Source organism: Rosa rugosa, chromosome 2, assembly GCF_958449725.1.
Source record: "Rosa rugosa chromosome 2, drRosRugo1.1, whole genome shotgun sequence".
NCBI lineage: Eukaryota > Viridiplantae > Streptophyta > Magnoliopsida > Rosales > Rosaceae > Rosa > Rosa rugosa.
The window spans coordinates 54,735,834-54,758,507 of NC_084821.1; the positions used below are offsets into that span (position 1 = coordinate 54,735,834).

General features: G+C 38.3%; 1 protein-coding gene and 1 long non-coding RNA gene across 5 annotated transcripts; both read left to right on the forward strand.

Moving 5' to 3' along the window:
• Positions 1 to 6,308: 6,308 nt before the first annotated feature.
• On the forward strand, positions 6,309 to 7,972 carry LOC133733145 (uncharacterized). Of its 2 annotated transcripts, XR_009857513.1 has the most exons (4): positions 6,310 to 6,638; positions 6,726 to 6,952; positions 7,041 to 7,434; positions 7,750 to 7,972. It is a non-coding gene; the product is annotated as an uncharacterized LOC133733145 (long non-coding RNA). The 2 variants fall into 2 exon arrangements; XR_009857512.1 differs by lacking the exon at positions 7,750 to 7,972 and having other exon boundaries at positions 6,309 to 6,638; positions 7,041 to 7,541.
• Positions 7,973 to 13,300: 5,328 nt separating this feature from the next.
• LOC133728486 (E3 ubiquitin-protein ligase DA2L-like) lies at positions 13,301 to 20,248 on the forward strand. 3 transcript variants are annotated; one of them, XM_062155893.1, is made up of 10 exons: positions 13,301 to 13,522; positions 14,310 to 14,374; positions 14,457 to 14,738; positions 14,932 to 14,983; positions 15,065 to 15,110; positions 15,201 to 15,282; positions 15,393 to 15,534; positions 15,614 to 15,713; positions 17,866 to 17,932; positions 19,299 to 20,248. In XM_062155893.1, exons 3-10 carry the CDS (start codon positions 14,547 to 14,549, stop codon positions 19,872 to 19,874), a joined length of 1,257 nt encoding a protein of 418 aa, XP_062011877.1. In that variant the 5' UTR covers positions 13,301 to 13,522; positions 14,310 to 14,374; positions 14,457 to 14,546; the 3' UTR covers positions 19,875 to 20,248. The 3 variants fall into 3 exon arrangements, with proteins under 3 accessions (XP_062011877.1, XP_062011875.1, XP_062011876.1); XM_062155891.1 differs by having other exon boundaries at positions 14,310 to 14,368; XM_062155892.1 differs by having other exon boundaries at positions 14,310 to 14,738.
• The last annotated feature ends 2,426 nt before the right edge of the window (positions 20,249 to 22,674 follow it).

A 22,674-nucleotide genomic window follows, 5' to 3' on the forward strand; every position in this document is an offset into this window, starting at 1 on the left:
GTTGGCATCACTGGCTCGAAAACCTTCCTATTCGTTAGAGAATTCATCTTAACCTGGATCGCATCTTTCTATTTAGGCCAAATTTCTCTACGTTGGTATTCATTCATCAACGAAGCGTAGTTCAATGTCATCGGACTCAAATAAACTCATGCGCAACGAAATACGCGATTACATCATCAATTATAATGGAGTTTCTATCCCACATCTCATGTACACTAGTGTAATTTTCATAGAGCTCTATATTCTCAGGAATAGGTTTTGACGTTAAGGCGTCCCCCAACGATAACCATAACCCGGAAGATACTCATGAGACGGATTTTGAGTCTTGATGATCAAAGGATTAGAATGTGCCAAAGTATCATTCGAACTCACGGGCCTCCCACACATCCTAGCTGGGGTCAGGGCCTGTAACGCCAGAGGGACACTCTATTTGGCGTTGGCGCCATGCCTACCTCCGTGTAGGGTGGCGCTACGTCCTCTCGTAGGGACGTACTTCCTTGCAGGCATATTTGCAGCAGATGTGTGATATTGTCACTTTAGTAGGGATCGAGATGAGACATAGTGAGGATAGACCACGACAATTCCTGTCGTTCCTGCGGAACATCCATGTTCTTATCTCCCCCCTAACGATGGGAAGACTGCCTCATCAAAGTGACAACCCTCAAATCTAGCGGTAAGGAGATCGCTTTGCAAGGGCATTAAGTGGTGGACGATTATTGGAGTCTCAAATCCAATGTAGTTGCCCATTCGTCTATAAGAACCCATCATAGAGTGTTGTGGCGGCGCAATTGGCACATAAATGACACACTCAAATATGCGTAAGTACGATTCTTGTACCCAGTCACTAGCTGTAACGCAAAAGTAGATTGAGTGGCGGTGGGTCGTAGACTAATTAGCATAGCTGCATGCGATATTACATCACCCCAAGTGGATATAAGGAGATTGGTGCGCATTACCAATGTCCGGACTACCATCGTAGTCGTTTCCGCGAGACCATTTGGGTGTGTTCATGGGAATATAATGTCCAACATCAGTTCCAATGCAATAACCATCGAAAGTCTTCGATGTAAACTCTCTACCATAGTCAAATCCAATTGACTGAATATGATGATTCGGGGAGTGAGCCCGTTGTCATATGATATGTGCTAGGAGTGTAGCATAAGAAACATTACAAGTGGACAATAGCACAACACGTGACCAGCGTGTTTGCGTGTCAAACCAACATTATGAGATATTTAAACGTCCGCAAGTTGGTTGAACTAGTCCACAGAATCCCCACGGATTCTATGTAAGAACATAATGAGTATTTTTATATCCTTTGCATAGGACTGTCTCAATCCTAATTTCCCTAAGGAACGGGCTTTGTAAAATGAGCGAGAGGCTTTAGAGCAACCAATGAGGATTTTGGTTGGGCCTGAGCGTTTGAAACGCTATTTGAAGCAAGTTGGTGAGTGCAACATCACCTGGGGCGCCATCACCATGATGGACGCCATCCATGGCGTCATGGATAGGGACTGCGCCAGCCCTAGGCTGGTGGTGGACGGAGGCGGTGCCCTAGGCTGGTGGTGGACGAAGACACTTAGTCCAGGAATCAACTTTTGATTCATGCTTTGTTTCGCTCGAGAGAAAGGATGTCCATGTGAAGTCTTTAGTAGACGGATCATCATATCATGACTAGGATGACCTATCCTGTCGTGACAAAGCCAATATGTGTCTAAATCCAAGAGATCTTCTCTCATAACTTTTATTGGATTAATAGTTCGAATAATGACATAGAGTCCACTAGAGAGACACATAACTTCTCTAAGATGCGCCTTTGTTCGTAATCATTAGAGGCATTGCAAAGGAACTCATTTTCTTTCTCTACATGGAATCCGTTGGCTATTCATAGGTGCGATTTGCCCTACGAGCGTAGAGAGTTTTTATGACAGTAATCAAGGTGCCATTTGGCAAGGGGAACTTGGGCTATTCCATGTCCTTGAATTAATATTGATGACCCAGCCATTGTAATCACAAAGTAATATTCTCATAATCAAAATTGAGTCATAATGAAAAGAACTCAAAATTTTATCCATAAGCCAAAGGAGTACATCATTGTCTCTTAACCATTAGGAGAATCTAATCCAAATGTTAGCTAATGCAAAACAATGGTAGTCGTCTAACTTCTTTCGGTAATTCCAAAATAAATGTGAGTAGAGAGATGTCGGTGGAGTAAGGCTCGCTTAAGTACCACTAATCTCAGAACCTTCCTAAACATCACACTTACTTTGGGTGAGCCTACTTTGAAGAAAGACTAAACCATTGGCATTTACTACAAAAATATATGGCAATTGCCTATTACATTTCTTGGAAAAATAAAGACTTAAACAGAATTGGCGATCTATTGATCCCAGCCAGATTTGTAGTCTTCAACCCTTTACTCTAGATCATCTTCTTGACCTTCTTGTTCCACATAGTGAGATTCTCTTGCTTCACAATATGCTTTGCAGGCGGTGACAATTTCATCACGAGCTCTACAAATGTGTGCCCAATGACCGGATACTCCACATCGAGAACATACATCTCTTCGCTCAGACTCCATTGATTGAGGCGCTTTGAAAGCGTCATTTAGATGACTCTTAGTGTTGGTGGCACCACCAACATGGCCAGAGGCGTTGCCTCCCTCTCTCTTTCCACGTTTACCTCTTCGGTTCCGTATTCGCCTATTTTGGCGGTTACCTTCCCAAGTAGAGCGATTATATGGACCAGAACGTCCAGAAGTATCCCTAAGATTAGGGTTTCACTCTTGGCGCCCTCTCTTAGAGGCGCGATTATAACTGGATTTTGGAATATGCTCTGTTTCCATGGATCTCGAATTATAGTTCTTCACAAGGATGTTGTCATGCTTTTCAGCAACATTCATAGCTCCAATAAGCTCATGAAACCTTGTGATCCGTCTTGCAATAACATCTATTCGATAGTTCTTAGCAACCATCAATGCAGAGACGGGGAAGGTAGAGAGAGTCTTCTCAATCAACATCGCATCTGTGATCTCTTTACCACAGAATTTCATTAAGGATTTAATGCGAAGTGCTTCTGAGTTGTAGTCAATAACTGACTTGAAATCACAGAAGCAGAGGCTATGTCATCTCACTTCTAGGTCAGCAAGCAGGGAGTCACAAACATTGCCAAATCTTTCTTTGAGTGAGACCCACAACCTTCTGGGGTCTTCTTCATTCATACACTCGTACTGGAGCGAATCATCCATATGACGAGTCATTAGGATGATGGTTTTTGCCTTATTTGCCTCTAAGGTTGCTCTATTTGCTTCCAAAGCTTGAACTTGCTCAACAGTTAGCATGTCCTGGCTAGGCTCGAGAATCGTATCCAGGATTCCATCGGCCTTGAGATGCTGACGAATATCACGAACCCACTTGTGATATCCAGAGCCAGTTGTTCCCAATGGAGCAAAGTCTAGTTTGTTCAAGTTACTCATCCTGAAAGAGAACAAGAAATTAGGGTTAGTTTCGGAGCGTAAAAGGCTACCACGAAAACAAATAAAATTTCTGAGCGTAGTCGCTTCCAAGAAATTAGGAATTTCTTAGCGTAATCGCTTCCAAAAAATTCAATTCCAAGAGGTATTGGATTAGATCAAAACAATGACGTAAGTGGTCGATCATAAATTCTCTACAAACTCTAAGTTTGGAGATCTCAACAAGCTCCAAGCTTGGAGTGAGCACGAACCCCCACAGTTCGGCTTAATTAGGTCTCCCCTATGATAAAGAAAGGGGGGTAAAAGAAGGGAGGTTGCAAGTCCCCGAGAAAAAGAAGAGAAAAGAAATAAAAACGGGAACTTTTAGTAAAAAATACCTTGAAATAGGTTGCCGGAAAATTTGATCGGAAACGTCGCCGGAAAATGGCTGGAAAAAGTTGTCGGAAATAGCACGAAAAGTCGTTGATCGGAGGGCTGACGTGGCACTGATGCTGACGTGGCGTGGGTCCCTATTGCTGACGTGGCGTGGGTCCCCCTTGCTGCCGTGTCGTGGGTCCCGGGTGCTGACGTGTCGCGGGTCTGGGTGCTGTTGTAGCTGTGGGCCTGGGTCAGTGGGCCTCTGCTTTGGGCTTGGGCTTCTAGGCTTTTTTTCCTTTCCCCTTTTTTTTTCTTTCTTCTGCCGGTTTTTCTGTTGGCCGGTTCAACAACTTTTAGACCGGTTTTTAAAATTCTCTTTCCGGTTCCTGGGTCCTGGGATCAAGACGTTGCTGGTGGCAAAATTGGGGGGCAATCAGAGGTCCGGAAGGTGGTGAACTGATGCAGGGATCCCTTTTTTTCTTCTTGGAGAGCTGGTTCAATACTTCCGGTAGCCGGTTTGGTAGTTTTCTGGCCGGTTCTGGTGGTTCCGCCGCCGGTTCTGGAATCTTGAGATTGAGGGCTTTAATATATGCGGCGGTGGTGGCTAGGATTTGAAGGCTACAAATTTAGGGTTTCAGGGTTAGAGCTTCATGCTGATAACGTGTTTAAGGAAAACTAAATTTTGGAGAGAATTGAGTCGTGGTTTCATTGATAATAGGGGCCTCTTTATATAGAGGATTACAAGCATAGAGATAGAGTTGTACATGGAAACATAATCGTACATTGATTGGATATCTCCTAAGATTCTCCGAGAATATCTCTAATATAAACTGTATTTCAACTAGAGCAAGTAACCTCGAGTTTGGGCCAGACACATATTCTGGATTTACTTGAACATATCTATTATTTTCCGACAATATTCAATGTGGTCGGAAAAGTAATTAGCAGGAAGTTTCCCCGCCAAATAATAATTATTTCAACCAAAATCTATACTTTTTTTTAGAGATTGGTGGTCGTCGGAAATAATGACAATCAAAAAAGTGTATTTCCGACGGACAATTTTTTTTTTTGTCAGAAAAAATGATATTTCCGACTAAAAGTAGGATCCGTCAGAAAGACGTGGTCAAAAAAGACCATTTCTCTGTTCCTAGGAGTACTTCCAAAGTTCGAACGACCGAATCCATTCATGACCAAATCCAGAGATAAAGGCCGGAAGTCTGCAAACAAAATAATCTTCAGCAGCTTTCAATAATGAAGTAGATGGACTGAGGTCAACTCGAATATATATCTGAATCTTTTTCATTTGAAGAAAAATAGTGACTATATTACGAATAATGAAGTCATTCTTGTAATAGTGCAGATTTGCAACTATAGTTAGTTATCTTTTGGTCGTCAACTATGGTTAAGGTAGGTATGTAAGTATGTTCAAATTGGAAAAAGAGGACAAATTAAGAGTAGGACATAAATAGACACGTACAGTTGCACCCTCCATAACCAATTTGTAGATAAACCAACGCCACCCATCGAGTTTTTAAATGGATGAGACCAAAGTTTAAACCCAGAAAATAGAAATCTTGCGACTTTTTTGCAGGCATTTGGTTATTATTATTATTATTATCCTCCATTTGTTGATGTGTTTTGAAAGGATTTGATTTTATTAGATATTAAAGCCATGAAAACAGGTCAGAGTGTAACATGCACTTACATAAGAATCCGATGAAATCCGGAGAACCTATCTAAACCAATACTAAAGTCATTTATTGCATGTTAGATAATGTATGATTAAAATGCATTAGCTTAAGCCTCTATATGAGTTTTATTATTATAAAGATCCAAGCTAGCTTGTATATGGATTTTTATGTTGAATGATAAAAAGGTCGGCCAATATTTAACCAAATCATCGTCTAAATCACAAAGATCTCGACAAAAAACAACCATTTCATGGGCCATATAAGTTTTTCTATACAAATGTAAAAAGTAAGACTAAGTGTAACAACTATATCATGGAGCATTTGAATATTCAGACCAAGTTACGATCTTATATATACTCATACTTGAATGTATATATCTAGCTACTTTATTATATATTTTTTCTTTTTTATTAATTATTTTTTTATCTTTAGATCTTATGTTTAACAAAGTTGGACCTACATTAACAATTAATGACCAATATATTTATAGTCAATAACTAAATCACCAAAACATACGTTGGAAAAGATTACCAAATGCGGAAGCATATATTCCAATTTCTAGCAAGTGCCTGGAAAGCATTGACCTTCGAAAGAAAATCCTCTGTAGCATTTCCCACAGGTTGAGACCGCCAAGCAGTTGTAACAAGGGAAAACAATGCAAACAGTACCCGACCTTTGGCCCATTAGTAACTTTAGTACCTGACAAAAAAAAAATATCACTTTGGTGCCTGAAGTTCAGACTCCGACCCAATATTGGTACCTAAAACACTGTTGGCCATTACGGCGTTAGCCATGTGACAAATTTTGAGGGGTATTCTCGTCCCTTCACTCAATCTCTTCTTCTTCTCTCACTTTCTTCGTCTTCTGCTTACTCCCAACTCTCCTTGTTTCTCTCAATCTCTTCTTCTTCCTCAAGCTCAGATTTCTAATCCAGCCACCCACACCATGCCAATCATATCTGGCCTCACAATCCACCATTCTCCGTCGCCGTCGCCATAACCCTCGCTCAAACTTCACCCGAAACAAGGCTGAGAGAGAAAGAAAGAGGTTCGTACTTGGCGGCCATAGAAGGAGTTCGAATCTGAAATCGGACGAGTTTGGGTCTGTGGTAGAGCCAGGTACTACCCATTGCTTCACCTTCATTCCCCAATTTCATCGTCCCTCTTTTCAACTCTTAATGCTCAATCTCCCATTGCAATTCACAGTCCTTTGCCAGAAACATATGACGAATTTGTGGTGGAAGAGAAGGAAGAAGAAGACTTTTCTTGCTATTTTGAACAAATAGCTTCCTCTCCTCATCGCCGACGTCTTTCTGGGGTCAGATCGTCCAGCCGGCAACTCAGGAAAAGGAATTGAAGTCGGAAAGCTTTGTGTTTTCGACGAATTTCGGTTGTTCTTTGACGAATTTCGGTGACTGATTGGGATGCATGAGGTATAGAAATCACTCTCCTCTTCCCACTTCACGCTCTACATGATGGGTATCACTGGTTTTTGAATTCGATCAAGTTTTGATTAACTAGGTTTTGGTTGGTTTCGGGGTCTGACACAAGTACCATCACCGGTAGCTTTTCTGGCTTCATCGCTTCACCGTTGACGGTGTGTGAGGTATAAAACTCGATCTTCTTTTGATACTCTATGTGTTGGTGTCCTTGGTTTCGATTTGTCATTGAGTTTTGATATAGTTGTTGTTTGGGGTATTGTCGGCCGAGTTTCTGGTTTGTTTCTGACGTTGATTGGCATTCTGGAGGAAGAACTGCTTGGTGATGTTCATTTTAAGAATCTGTGTAGTGGAGTACAAATCTGAGCGTGATTGGATGGTAGCAAGGTGTTGGCTTCGAAGTTAGAAAGCTTCCTGTTCAGTGATTGTGTTCGAAACTAGACACAGTAGCAATACCCATGATTAACATAATGAAGGTAAATTTCGATTCTCACACTCCATGTGTATTGCAACTGTTCTTCTCGGTGCAGAAGTGGAATGGGTTTGTGGATATATGATTATTGTTGGCTCTATTGTATTTTGATTGATTATGCTGGAAAATGAGATTGGCATGTTGATTAGCTGCTATACTGAGAACCGAAAAATATGAAAATTGGGTTCTTGTTATAATCTTGGATTAAGTGCGTTACTAGAAATGTGATATTAGTTGAGTTTGGTCATGAATTAGAAAAAGATAATGAAGGAAAAACATGATTGGGTGCCCTTGTATTCTGCGCTTTGATATTCAACAGTTGGGAGGAAGAAGAAGATGAAGAAAGCAAGAGGAAGAAGAAGAGATTGAGTGAAGGGACGAGAATACCCCTAAAAGTTTGCCACATGGCTAACGCCGTAACGGCCAACAGTGTTTTAGGTATTAATATTGGGTCGGGGTCCGAACTTCAGGCACCAAAGTGATATTTTTTTTTTGTCAGGTACTAAAGTTACTAATGGGCCAAAGGTCGGGTACTTTTTGTATTTTTTTCCCTTGTAACAATATTTGGGAAGTCTTGATGGTGGAGCCACATAGCCTTTAATCTAAAGGCTCGACGTTTCTTATTAGTAATTGGGGGATGGAAGGACAACAACGGATCCCGCAACTGGCAAATTGTTGAGTGTCATATGAGGAAATAAAGACAAGGCTGAACCGTTTGCTAGGGCTCGATCTAACCTCTCACAAATACAATCATCATCTTGTTGTTTATTAGTCCAAGTGAAAGCATTGCCCTTATAAGGAAGAGAAACTAACCTAGTTTTGTTAAGAAACTCTCTAAATTGTATCATGTATTTATTTGTTCTTCTAACTCCACCAGATTTTTCATTCAAGTTTAATATACAATTGAAATCTCCAAGAAGAATCCACGGATCATTGTCAGTAGTATGCAACAAAGACAATTCATTCTACAAACCTAGTTGCTTATATATGCTTCTGGGGATACATATAAACAAGGGCTAAATACAAATTACTATCCTGTGGTTTAGGTCCAAAATCAATTCAGTCCCTGAACTTCTAATTTCATCAAAAACACCCCTGCACTTTCAATTTTGATTTAATAGGTCCAATTTGTTAGTTTTCCGACAATTGAGTTATTTAACTTGTTAATGTGGTACATATATGGCCTATATTTTATGATGTGGTGTCAAGGTGGTCTGCATTGTCAATTTAGGAGTGAGTCCTACTATTAAAAATAAATAGTTTTTCAACAAATAATCCAACTATTTGAAAGAATATTAACGAATTGGACCTATTAGATCAAAATTGAAAGTGCAGGGGTGTTTTTGATGAAATTAGAAGTCCAGGGACTGAATTGATTTTGGACCTAAACCACAGGGTACTAACTAGTATTTAGCCCTATAAACAAACGTGATATCACATTGGGTACTAGATGGAATATGCATAACATAACAATGAAGAAAACGTGGGTGAGGAACCAACACATTGATATTATATACCGAACCATTCCAAAGCAAAAGCAAGCCACCAGATTGCCCTACAGTTTCATGATATTAAGGAGATTACACTACAATTTCGTTCAATTATCTTCAGACATGTGTATCGAGAGGCTAATTAATTTTGTTGTGGATCATCTAGCATCGGCAGCGCATTCTTCTCATAATCCGTCTGTCTGGTTTTTTTGTTTGCCCCTTTATGTATCCCCAGCGTTCCAGTTGGATCAGCTGGGAGGGGTGTGGCACGTGGGCAGGGGCGGAGCCACGTTGGGGCCCAGTGGGTCCCGTGCCCCACTGGATTTTTAATTTTTTTTAAAAAAAATTCGGTACTTAACAACCCTATAAGTTGCTAAGAGTTTCCTTTTGCTACTAGCAGCCTATATGGCGCAGCGGTTAGACTTCATTATTTTATATAGCTGGTCCCAAGTTCGAATCCTGTTGTCAACATTGACTGTTTTGAGTTTTTTTTTTTTTTTTTTGGTTTGGAACATTTGTGTTTATTATTTCATACTTTTTATTTGTTTGTAACACTATACTTCCTTTTAATTTTAAAAGTCGAAGATAATTTATATCCCATCATGAAAAGTTTTCTAAAATTTAAAAATATTTGATTTTTTTTCTTTCTTTTTTTCTTCTTTTACAAAAGAGGATCAAATGATTTCACTCCTACCCCCATGATGACAAAAAAAAAATATTTGATTAATAAAACATGTAATTTAAAAAAAATGATTTTAATGGAATCTTATTCTAATATTTTAATGTTTATTAAAATTTTGGTATATAGTTTATGTTTCAAATGTTTTTTTTTTTAAAACATCTGAGTGCCCCACTTGAGATCAAATTCTGGCTCCGCCACTGCACGTGGGTTTGTTTTCTAGTTTCTGTTTTGTTTTTCAATCATAAAGAATAAAAATAAATGGCTAATAGGTGGGATTAGCATTCTTTTTTTTTTTTTTTGAAAGGGGGATTAACATTCTTATATCCACTAGAAGTTGAGAGGTCACAACTAATCGGCTGGGAAACGTTGCGATTCCACTAATGTGGAATAGTGGTCATAGGTTGTGATTTTTTTTGTTGTTGCAAGCAAAATGGACAATACAAGTAGGAGCCACTAAATACCATACCTGTAACATGACATCGGACCAGTGGGCATGAACCTAACTTTCTAAGTCCAAAAGAACGATATAGGAACTACACACCTTCTTGTACGTCACTGGGCTAGAAAAAAAATCAATCCAACTGCTGAGACTCCACATTCGACAAAGTGCCAACTCTGTGATTTTGAGGTCAAAAAACACTACAAGAGAAAACGTCATCGGCGACAACCAAAAGTTATCGTAAAAAGTCTAAATTTCTCGCTGAATTACAAATGCGACGACTTTGGGTTGTCGCAACCAGTTGTCGCCTTATGTGTTTTACTGATTGTCAAAAGCGACGAAATTACACGGTTGTCGCTTTTTCAATATGCGACGCATTTGGTTCATCGCATATAACAAATTGTGAGACACACAAGTGTGTTACTAAAAACTATATGCGAGACTTTATATTTGTTGCTATTTTTAATATATGAGACTTCGTTTACGTCACATATTCCATATGCAGGGCTTGGATGTTTGTTGCATTTTCAATAAGCGACGCAATTCGTTCCTCGCGTATGACATATTGCGAGACAAGTGAGTGCGTTACAGAATGCTATAAGCGAGACTTTATGTTTGTTACAATTTCTAATATACGAGACCTCGTTTACGTTGCATATTCCGTCTGCAAGGCTTATATATTTGATCAAAAATTTATATGCGGGACTTTTTTTTGTTGCAAAAAGTAACTGCGAGGTTTCATTTTTGTTGCATATATTAATATGTGACACATATGCATTTGTTGTAGAAAATTATATGCGAGGCTTCTTATTTGTCTCCTATAATTTCGTCGAGGAACTTATTGCGTTGCATATTGAAAAAAAGACAACCCTGTTATTTCGTCGCTTTTGACAATCAGTAAAACACATTACGCGACAACTGGTTGCGACAACCCAAATGTGTAGCATATTTAATTAAGCGAGAAATTTAGTCTTTTTATGACAACTCTGGATTGTCGCCAATATCTTTATAAAGATATGTCCAATATCTTTACGACAACTCTGGATTGTCGATTGTTATTGGCCAGGTATGACTGATACAGCCAAGTTCATTTGCAGGACTGATGCCTCAGGCTAGTTACGTACCCCGTTGTATGGAATCTATCAATCTAACACCTTCGGGATATGAAATCAGGTTTCATATCCTCAAAGGGATTTCATCTCACCCAAATATGCCTTAAAAAATTTCATCTCAGATAAGAAATTCAAACAATAAGCGAGTAGTTGCACAAAAAATAAATGACAATTCGTATAAACCGCCGCCTAATTGGTTTTCAGAGCCTAAGTTAAACTTGTCACATAATCACTAAGCAACAACCCGTAAAAGTCGTTGCCTAATTGTTTTTTTTGTGAGAAAATTAAAGTTGTCACATAAACATTAACCGACAACTCGTACATGTGGTCGTCTAATTGGTTTTCAGCGAGGAAGTTCAAGTTATCATACAAACATTAAGCAACAAGCTGTACAAGTCCTCACTTAATTGGTTGTTTGCAAGAAAATTAAAGTTGTCACATAAACATTAACCGACCACTAATAGAAGTTGTCGCCTAATTGGTTTTTAGCGATGAATTTTAAGTTGTCACATAAACATTAAGCGACAACCCGTTGAGCTCGTCGCCTAATTGGTCTTTTGTGAGAAAATTAAAGTTATCACATTAACATTAACTGACAACTCGTAAAAGTTGTCGCCTAATTGATTTTCAGCGAGGACGTTCAGGTTGTCACGTAATCATCAAGCGACAACCTGTAAAAGTCGTCACCTTATAGGCCTTTTGTGAGAAAATTAAAGTTGTCACATATACATTAATCGACAACTAGTAGAAGTTGTCGCCTAATTTATTTTCAGTGAGGAAATTCAAATTGTCTCATAAACATTAAGCGACAACCCATTAAAGTTGTCGCCAAACTGATTTTCAGAGAGGAAATTCAAATTGTCACATAAATATTAAGCGACAACCAAATAAAGTTGTCACCAAATTGATTTTCAGTGAGGAAGATAAGGTTGTCACATAATCATTAACCGATAACTCACAGAAGTGGTCGCTAAATCAGTATTCAGTGACAGAAATCTAGTTATCACATAAACATTAAGCGACAATTCACAGAAGTCGTTGCCTAATTAATCTTTTGCTAGGAAGTTAAAGTTGTCACATAAACATTAACCGACAATTGGTAGAAATTGTCGCTTAATTGATATTTTGCGAGGAATTGGTTGTCGCATAATGTCATATGGGCGACAACTGTCAATTTCTTACAAATTCCTACTTTATGCGACAAATTGGTTGTCGCCGATGGGATCATGTGCGACAACTGAAATTTCCTCGTATTTGCCAAGCTTTTGCGACGAATTTTAGGTTGTCACAATGAAATTCCTCGCTTTTGCTATTTTCTATTGTAGTGAAAGGTCGACATAAAGACATGGCATGACGACACATGCTTTAATTTTGGTACGTTAGGGTTAATATTATTAGGCCCCGATTTTATATATACATTGATTGTGGGTTGGGAAGCATTGCCACTCTGCACCGGTGGTTCCGCTATATATAGATAATGGTTTTGAAGAAGAAACGTCACTGACATGGAAAATACTTGCATCCATATCAACCGGTGTGTCTAAACTCTCTTTTATTTACATACAACCGATAATCTAAATTCATGATTTAATTGGTCAAAAGTTATATCAATCATTAATGATCATCTCTGCAAAAATTCAGTGTAAACAAAAATCGTTTACTCATTCGATGCAAACAACACTTTCTTTGACATCGGTGTATACATGATAATCCTTATTTGGCTCAAATTTTTCTATATACTCGTATTAGGACAAAAAAGAGGTTGTAGATCAATAGTACAACCGTTGGAGCTAGATTGTATTAATTGCATTAATTACGGTAGTAAGTATATGACTGTATATCGATCTATTGTAAGGCAATTGGTCAGCCTTTAATTTTTGCACAGATTCTTTCCTCGTCGATCACTCCACCGTCGAGCGTCACTCTCTCTCTCTCTCTTTCATTTCATCAAACAGACAAAAAAAAAAAAAAAAAGAGACACAAAACAATGCCTTCCTTGCTTTGCTTCTGCACTCTTCATTTCGTCTAAGAATTTCCGTCACATGCAGACCGAAAGAAACAACCACTATAGCCTATAAAATAAATTAACAGTAAAAAAATAAAAAATAAAAAAGAAAAAAGAAAATAAATTAGAAACCCCCATTATTATAGAAAAGAAAAGAAAGAAAAACCCAAAAAGAGGAAAAATTTCAGTCTTCTAAGAAAGAAAGTTTCTCATCGTGTTCCTCTAGTTGACGACAAATCACTTCCATAGAGATAGATAGAGATTCTTTCTCTCCAAACTCCTTCATCTGCTTTTACAGCAATTCGAGGTTGCTTTTGCTCTTCTGGGCTCTCTGCAATTTCTGAGCTCAACCTCAACCAAAAGAGTACGTTTTTTTTGTTGCTCTGTTAATTGTCTTGTTGTTGTTGGGTTTCTGTGTAATTTTTGTGGGGTTTTTAAAGTTGAAATCTTTATGTGGTAGCTGAATTCTGTGGTGAATTTGGGGTTTAGGGTCGATTTGCTGTGCTTGTGTTTGTTTGTGGTTTTGTAGTGGTGGTGAATTGTGTTTGATTGGTGCCAATTGAGGCTCGGGAGGTGTTGGAGTGGCTTAAATTAGGGTTCTTTAGGCTGTGTAATGAAGGAGGAGCTGTTTTTGAGTGGAATTGTGTTTAGTTTTGTTCATTTTTTCGCTGGTTTTGGTTTGCTTGGAATGAAATTTTGAACCTTTGTGTTAAGATTTTTTGGGTTTTGCTTTGGTGTTTTTATCATTATTGTTGTTTTCAAAGAGGATTGATGCTAATTCGAATCAAGCTCAGTGTATTGTAGTGAAGATGATAGGGCTGTGGTGCACTCTGTTTGTTGCGGTTTTAGGTTTAGTGTACGGGTTTGATTGAAGTGTGTGATAAAAAAAATTGTTTGTGTGTTTTTGCAAGATTTTGGTTGATTGTATTTGTGGCTTCTTTTGTTGGCTTAAAGGTCAATGCTTGATTTTTGGTTTTGTGTGCTCATTTGAATGTTATTGGGAAAGGATTATCACCCAATTGAGGTAAAATGATTGAATTATATGAGGTCTAATATGGTGAATCATTGTCGGACATAGAAGTAGAATTTTTCAGATATGTTGATTAAGGATTTAAATTGAATGTTGCTGCTTTTGTTTTGATCAATTGCAGGATTGCGAGGGTGTTTTCTGTTTAGTTGGAAATGGTGGCTATTCAATTGGAAACATGTTGTGAGTGTTAGTAGTCATGTTAAAAAGAATAGTTTATGAGGATTCCTGAATAAATTTGGGTGTGTAACAATGCTTTTGTTGTTTATAGAAGTCGGTAACTGTGAGAAAGTGGTCTCGTATTCTTGTTATTGTGGTTGATTTGTTTAAGAAAGTGAAGAGAAGAAGAGAACCATATTGGATGGGTAATAAACTCGGAAAAAGGAGACAGGTGATTGATGAGAAGTATACAAGGCCTCAGGGTCTATACCACCATAAAGATGTGGATCATAAGAAACTCAGGAAGCTCATACTTGAATCTAAGCTTGCTCCATGCTATCCTGGACTTGAAGACTGCATTCGGGATCTTGAAGAATGCCCAATTTGCTTTCTGGTTTGACTTTTGTCATGACTCCCTTTTAAGTTTTATTGATAATATTTATCTTCTGCTTTTTTTTTTTCCTCTCAAAATGAATGAAGTGGGAGGGAAAAATAGGGGGAAGATTACACATTACCTTCTACAGTTCTATGTAATACTTCTAACTATGTTATTATATGTTTTTCTTTTTTCTTTTCTTTTGTTTCAGTTTTATCCAAGTCTCAACAGATCAAGATGTTGCATGAAAGGCATTTGTACAGGTGATTTTTCTGCAAACTTTTACACATGATGTTTTTCCTATAATATTTCCATGTGTTCTGATTGGTCTTCATTGTGCCCAGAGTGTTTTTTGCAGATGAAAGTGCCCAATTCAACTCGTCCTACGCAGTATCCTTTGTTATTGATGTTATGCCTTACAATTTTAAAGTTTGTATTCAATTGATGTTTATCTGTGTTTGTATCACTTAACACAATGAGGTGCCCTTTCTGCAAAACCACCAATTATGCTGTGGAGTTTCGGGGTGTAAAATCTAAGGAGGAGAAGGGCCAGGAACAAATTGTAAGAATCTTTTTATCATAAATCATATTAAGATTGATGTGATACTTTGATTGGAAATGTGGGATTGCAAGACATGCTTATACATTGTTTACATTTCTGAAATTATTCAGGAAGAACAACGAGTCATTGAAGCAAAAATTAGAATGCGACAGCAAGAACTTCAGGATGAAGAGGAAAGAATGCAAAATAGACAACTAAATTCTTCTAGCAGAAACATGGCACCAATCGGGGATGAATACAGCTCTGTTACTGGTATACTCTCACTAAAATTGTGATTTCTAGTAGTGTACAAGTATCCATATATTTAAATATTGAAAAGGACTTCTGGCAGTTCCATCTTCCACTTATCCTGCAGAAGGAGAGGAAGTCATTTCTTCTCAGGATTCATGTGCTACAGTGTTTAGACCAACTCCACCTCCGGGAGCATACAGGTATACAATTTTCTTTTTGGTTCTAGTTATTATTAGTAGTTAGTTGGTGTATGTGTATGTGTAGTCTAATCCCGTAAAGTTACAATAACCATGTAGTTGGGGCTTGACATATGCTGTGAAAATCATTTTTACTACCCCTTCCCCTCGATAAAGGGTCTTGTTCCCTTTGTAATAGCTTTTAGGCAAGTAAGAATTGCAGAGCATTTTAAATGGAAATACAAATGAATTAGTAGACTAGTGATCTAGTAGATATATTTGAAGCAATTAGGAATTGTATTCTGGTCTTAGAATGATTGAACTTGGACACTCTTTCTTGGATATGCTTTGCAGCTTTCTCTAGGAGATGTGCACTTGTGGCCTGTGTTAGGTAATAATATGTGAAGGCTACTACTTAAGTAGTAAAGAGTAGTTCATGCTTTTAATAAAACACTAAGTGTTGAGCCATGCATTAAATATTCAATCTATTGGAATATATGTTTCCCTTACGATGAGTTGGGATTATTGAACGAGATATTGTTTAGAGCTGTCATCTTAACTAGTGGTGGATATTTCCAATATGCCATGAACACAACAAAAAACTAATGGATTAGATGGACAATTATTTGGCCACAAAGCCAATTTTGGGTGGATCAAGTAGAAGTCCTTGGAAGGATATTTTAGCAGGAATAAGCCAATATTCTCTCTGTCATAAACTAATTGTAGGCAATGGCAAAAGAGTGAGGTTCTGGGAAGACTCTTGGCTAGAGGATCAACCCTTAAAATTCTACTTTCCAAGGTTGTTCAGACTATCAAGACACACCAACTATTCAGTGGAAAGGTTAGCTATCCCTCTCAATTTTCCAATGAGCTGGGACTTTGGGTTCAGAAGAAACTTAAATGATCAAGAGATTGAGGAGTTTGCCTCGCTGATGGTTAAGCTAGAAAATTTCCGATTAGTGGAGTCCAAACCAGATGAAAGGAGGTGGAAGCTTGAGCCTAATGGGAAATTCTCTTGCAAATCTTTTCATAGCTTCTTAATTAGTGGTGGATCAGATCCAATTTTTGCTCCTGCAAAGTTTATTTGGAAGGTCAAGGTCCCTACTAAGGTGAAGATTTTGGGATGGCTTGTGGTACTGGGGAAGACGAATACATGTGATGTTCTTCAAAGGAGAAGACCGGGAAGTTGTTTTTCTCCTCACTGGTGCATTTTATGCAAAGCTCAAGGGGAAAGTGCTGATCATGTCTTCGTGCATTGTGAAGTGACTAATTTCTTATGGAAAAAATTATTTAGGGAGGCAAGAGTGGACTGGACAACTCCATTAGAGAGAAGTGACTTGCTAAGAGAAAACCCCATAGCATTTGGTACAGGTAAAAAGGCCAGAACCCTTTGGGGTTGTGGGGTGCTAGCTGTAGTTTGGGTGGTCTGGATGGAAAGAAATAAAAGATTATTTGAAAACTATGGAGGGGTGGAGAAGGAAGACCTGTGGGAGAGAGTCAAGTTCTGGGCATCCTTATGGGTTTCTATTTCTAAGGAATTCAAGGATTATAATCTTTCTTCCATTATACTTAACTGTCAAGCAGCTGTAGTATAAGCCCCTAAGCCTTGATTAGTATTATTAGACGAGATGCTAGGCCTATTGCCCTAGCTGCCCTCTTTAGATCACTAAAGCGGACTCCTTGTCCGCCTCCCTGTATCTCGATTTTTGCTTTTTTAATAAAAAGCTGTTTCTTCTCAAAAAAAAAAGACGGACAATTATTTGGCATGAACCTGGAAATAATACAACCTATCAACACAAATAATAAACAGGTGGGGCTGCTGTTACATACCGGTAACTACTTGTTCTCATGAAAAGAAATTTTTTGACTGGTATTTTATGGGAAAAAAAAAAACTGTTATTTATGTATATCGCATTGCATGATTCCTTCAGGATTAGAGGATTTGTTTTCCTTGGTCATGTAGGTTTGATTTATGAGTAATAGATTTTATTTTATTCGATTTATTTTTATTTTTTTGAGATAAAACACCTATAACGTTGAATTCTGTTGTATGAGATATCTGTCAATCTGAATATCACACGATAAATAAGTAGGTTAGGTGGGATCTAACAGGTTTAAATTGATAGACAGAACTTGATTGCCATGCTATTTGCTTATTTAAATTCTGAAACTGCAGGGAGGATGAACTTGATCTGGATCTTGACGATATAATGCTCATGGAAGCAATTTGGCTTTCTATTCAGGTAACATGCATACAATTGCTCCAGTCATGAATTGCATTTGATATAAAATCTGCTAGAAAACTTCCATGTATTGGAAGATTAAAGCACATTTGACTTGTAATAGATGATCTGTCTGCAAAGGGATTTTTAGAAAATATTTTCATATGAAATTTAAAAACCATGTGTAATAGCTGTTCAAAGTGAAACCATATATTCAATTATGAGTCCTTTTCTTTTCTTAATTTTTGTGGCTAATAAACTATTGAAGTTTTAGGCTTCCTATAGATATCAACATCTACTGTTTCTTTGGGGAATCTCCTCTACTTTACTTCCTGCTTACCAGGATTCACCCTAATTATACTTTTGAGGGTAAAAATCTATAATGATATGGAGCTCTACATAAGCATATTGGGTGAGTGCGGTTTGTTAACTACTTGGAAACTACCTAACCAATCCTTAATTATATTTTCCTTCTATTAAGCCTTTTCGGTTCTAGGGGTCCATTTACTCTTTTTAAGCATGCGTTTTGAGGATTGTTTTGATAAGTATTGCTTCAATGTGGAGGTATCATTTGGACTTGGCCCTTTTTTTATTAGATTTCCATTTCAGCTATTAAATTCTCACTATTAGTTTCTTGGAGGTTTTGGGTGGTGTGCGAGTTAAACGTTGAATATTGGTCAAGAAGAAAATTTGCTAGTGATGTGTAAGATTAATGAGCTTTGGATGTTATTTATCATGAGGAATATTTCATCTTTTGGGGAATGTGTTGGAAATTTCCGTTGGAGAGAGAATTTTTATGCTGTCTTTAATCAGAAGCAAGTATGGTTACCGTTCGATTGATTTCAAACACTTCAGCCTTTTTTTCATTCTGTTTGATTGAAAGGCAGTTGTAGTCTAAGGTTACAGAAATAGTTACGGTGCTTTAGATGTAGCTTTTCGATAGAGTAAAGTTTTTCTCAGCTTTATGGGTATCTTTTTCAGTAGGTTTGAAAGACTACAGCCTTCCTTATATTCTGCTTGATGAGGAGGTAGCTGTAGTATAAGGTTATGACATAAATAGGGTGGTTAATCTGCAGCTAGCTAATAGCTGTTGATGTTGCACTGGTTTTGCTGTGCTTTCTCTGAAGTGGACCCTCTTGTCCATTTTTTTTGTATCATTAGTTGTGAACAGATCAATAAAATTAGCTTCTTCTTTCCCCCCCCCAAACAGTCATCCTTTTTTTGTTTACATGAAAAAAAAAACAGGTCATCTTTTTGCAGGATTATCAACTCTGGTTATCTGTGGAATTTTGTAAATGAATCACTCTAGTTACCTGTTGGAATTTTTTTATGTGAACCTCCTAGTTGGTTATCAACTCTGCTCAATTGAGGAAGAATGTATTTGCAGGAGAATGAGAGACATAAGGCTCCAGCTTTTGTTGATGCTGCTCGATCTGAACAGTTTGTCACAAGACAAAGCTATGACTCATCAGCCATTATACCTTCAGTTTCCGGGTCATCATCATCCCCATCTGGGGGTCTTGCTTGTGCAATAGCTGCCCTTGCGGAACGGCAACAAACGAGTGGGGAATCCTCCGTTGATCCTGGTGGCAATAATGTATCGACTTTTAATATGGTTCCAGGCACTAGCAGGTTTTACAACAGGGTGGATGGAGAATCTGAGAATTATCAGCCTGCAGTTAGTCTTTCTGAATTGTCAATCGATCACGGGACGTCATCGACTCAAGATGAGAGAGAATGGAATGGTGAGACAACGCGGTCAAGTTATGCAAGCTCTGACACAACCGAAGATGCTGGCACTACTTCTGCATTACCGACCTCAGATGAGATTGAGGGTGACCTTCAAAATGCCCCAGGCCACATCGTTCCTGAGAGTTTTGAGGAGCAGATGATGCTGGCCATGGCCGTTTCTCTGGCTGAGGCGAGAGCTGTGACTAGTGGACCTGGAGTTTCGTGGCAGTAGGTAGTTTAAGTTGTGCTATACTGGGCGCAGCAGTTTGCTAGCTGAATCTCGAGCAAGCAAATGTGCAAGCATCTGCCAGTAACTAGTTGAACGATCAAGGTAGTGATGATTCTCTGTCACTTTGTCAGTGCCAAGCTGCCTATCTATAGATGTCAAAGGAAAACTGATTATTTCAGTGAATGAAAGGCCTCTAGTTTTGCAGTTTCTTAATCATTTCTTCACTTTCACCCCTCTATCCTTAATGGTTCACAGCTTGATTGGTGAGTCGCAAGGCTTGATATCGTATTTGATTAGTGTATGCCTCATATTTCTCATGTCAACAATGAAATGCAGTCGTCCCATGATATTACAGTAAATAGTGTTTCAGTCTCTTATCCAGAACAATGCCCATCGAGATACCATTCCTGGTTGTACACTAGCATTCCATAGTGTGGAGAACAGCTTGCCTACAGATAAAGTTATAGAAATGGAGGGGATTAGAATTGTATATAGAATTTCTTCTGTGCTTGGTTATGTTGCAGAGGGTTTTATGTTTTGTTTTACTTTGTGACCATTGCAAGATTGCATAATGTAGAACTGATTTGCTTACAAATTAGTTAGATCCTAGAGCTGCAGGCTAAGTGGCCCTTCCCCTAAATCTTTGAAAAGGATTGGCTATGAGGGTGAGCGCGGGGTTTGAGTCTTGAACCCGTAGGCTGTCGGTGAACTGCTCCTGCGGCGTGAGTGGGTTGCCACATGCCGGTTGGATTGACTGAGAACGCTCCTTTACGAGAGCTTTCTCCAAACATTTAACAGTCGACTCAGAACTTGTACAGACAAGAAAAATTTGACTGTTCAATTAGAACAAAGCACTGCGGTCATCTGTGCAGGTGTTGGCACAGTGAGATTCCATCCTAGCCAGATTATGGTTCTTAACTTTAGAGCATCAGAGTGATGGAGAAAACATGTTGCAGAATTCTCAATCGAAATATTATCACCAGACAAGAAAATCAAACACTAGGCAATAATGGAAAGCTTTTAAATACAAATGGTAACGGCAGCTGAAACCACCACCACGTGTGAGTAAAGGCTAGCTGAGTCATTATGGCTGGTTCCCATACTAGTAGGGTATGCTTCAGTGTTGCAAACTGAAGCTGTAGGGGTTGAACTTGGACCAACTAGGGCAACCTGACTTGATATTTCTCTTTTTGTGGGTTAAGACTTGAAGGTGACTCCAAGCAATCAAATAAATTAAGAAATAACAAGTTCAGCCGACTTTGCTAAGTAGCCAACTAAAACTTCATACCCTAGTCCAACGCATATCTTTGCGACATTCTGCATGTAGTAATTGGATTAAAACTTTTTATTTTTAAATTATTTTTCATTCATCATTCATGTAAAAATTCAATCAAATGAACGGTTTTGAAAGTATTACATTACAACATATGCATGAAGGAGAATGTTTTTTGGACTATGGACAAGAGTATCATCCATGTTAACCAAATTTATAGACTCCAACGGTCCAACTAGTATTTCTTACGTATACGTTTGCTCTATTCCCAATGTTTGTTTATCTCTCTCGTCTCTCACCATATCACGCAATGGGATATATAAGCATGTACGTAATGTATACAATTGGTGATAGAGATCTAATAAAATATATTCGACTCCAGCAAGGCAACAAGAGGTACTTTCCAAGCTGCCAAATGAAATGTATTATCATTGATTGCCACCACAATACAATTCAAACTTGGGCATGGCCAAATCTCTCAAGACTTAAATCTTAACTAACAAAGGGAGGTGGTGCTGGATTTAAAGAGCTTGGGGCCTTAGAGTAGGTGAGGAGATATCATAAACATTTAAGTTCCACATGCAGGGTGTCTCTTGGTTTCTTTTACAGGCTTTTCCATGAACTAAACCTTTCAAGCTTTACAGTTTTTTTGAGCAAGCTAGGACCACATGATAGGAGATCGATCACACAATGACCTACATTGATTCCTCACTGTTCCATTTACATGATTTCCAGATCCTCCCTATATATACATTACAGTCCTGATCACCTGGTCAGCAACTGACCAGGGATCATTTGCTCAATCACCGTCCGATTGAAATCAGACGGTTTACAACTCTCTTCTCCTCTCTCATCACTTAGCTGTGAACCGTCCGATTTCAATCGGACGGTGAGTGAGCAAAAATTCCATGGTCAGCAGCTGACCATTGGAACGGGATCGATATACATTATAGTCTTATAGAGAGGCAAAAGGGACCAGTACTTGGTATTCCTATTGATTTGAACTTGCTAAATGTGACTACAGACCAAACAAGGCCTTCACAGCCATTGACATTTGTCTTGAGTAAAGGGAATCCCCAGTTATTACATCAAGACCTCGAAATGGACTAGGAAGGCAGCCAATTAGTCAATTGATTCCATACCTCGAAATGAACCATTTTTCACGGCTAAAATAAATCAAGTTTTTGCCCACGGTAATAGTAATTGATCTCATTCCACTTGAGATCTTGTGATTATAAGAAGAAATTGTGAGTGTGATTATGATTTTTAGATCACCAAGTTATTGAAAAGAAAATTCATATTTCGGAATAAGTGAGAAAAATTTAAATTGCAAGACATATCAAACTTAAAGGGTACTACACCAATAGAGTAATATCAAATAGGATCAGTCATTTTGAGAAAACATGCATTTGTTATGTGGATAGTGGACATACTGTTGCATATGTTTGTTTTATAACTACAACTTACTCCATAATGCTTCTTTATTTGAAAATTTATTTTATTTTATGAACTATGAAGTACTATGTAGTA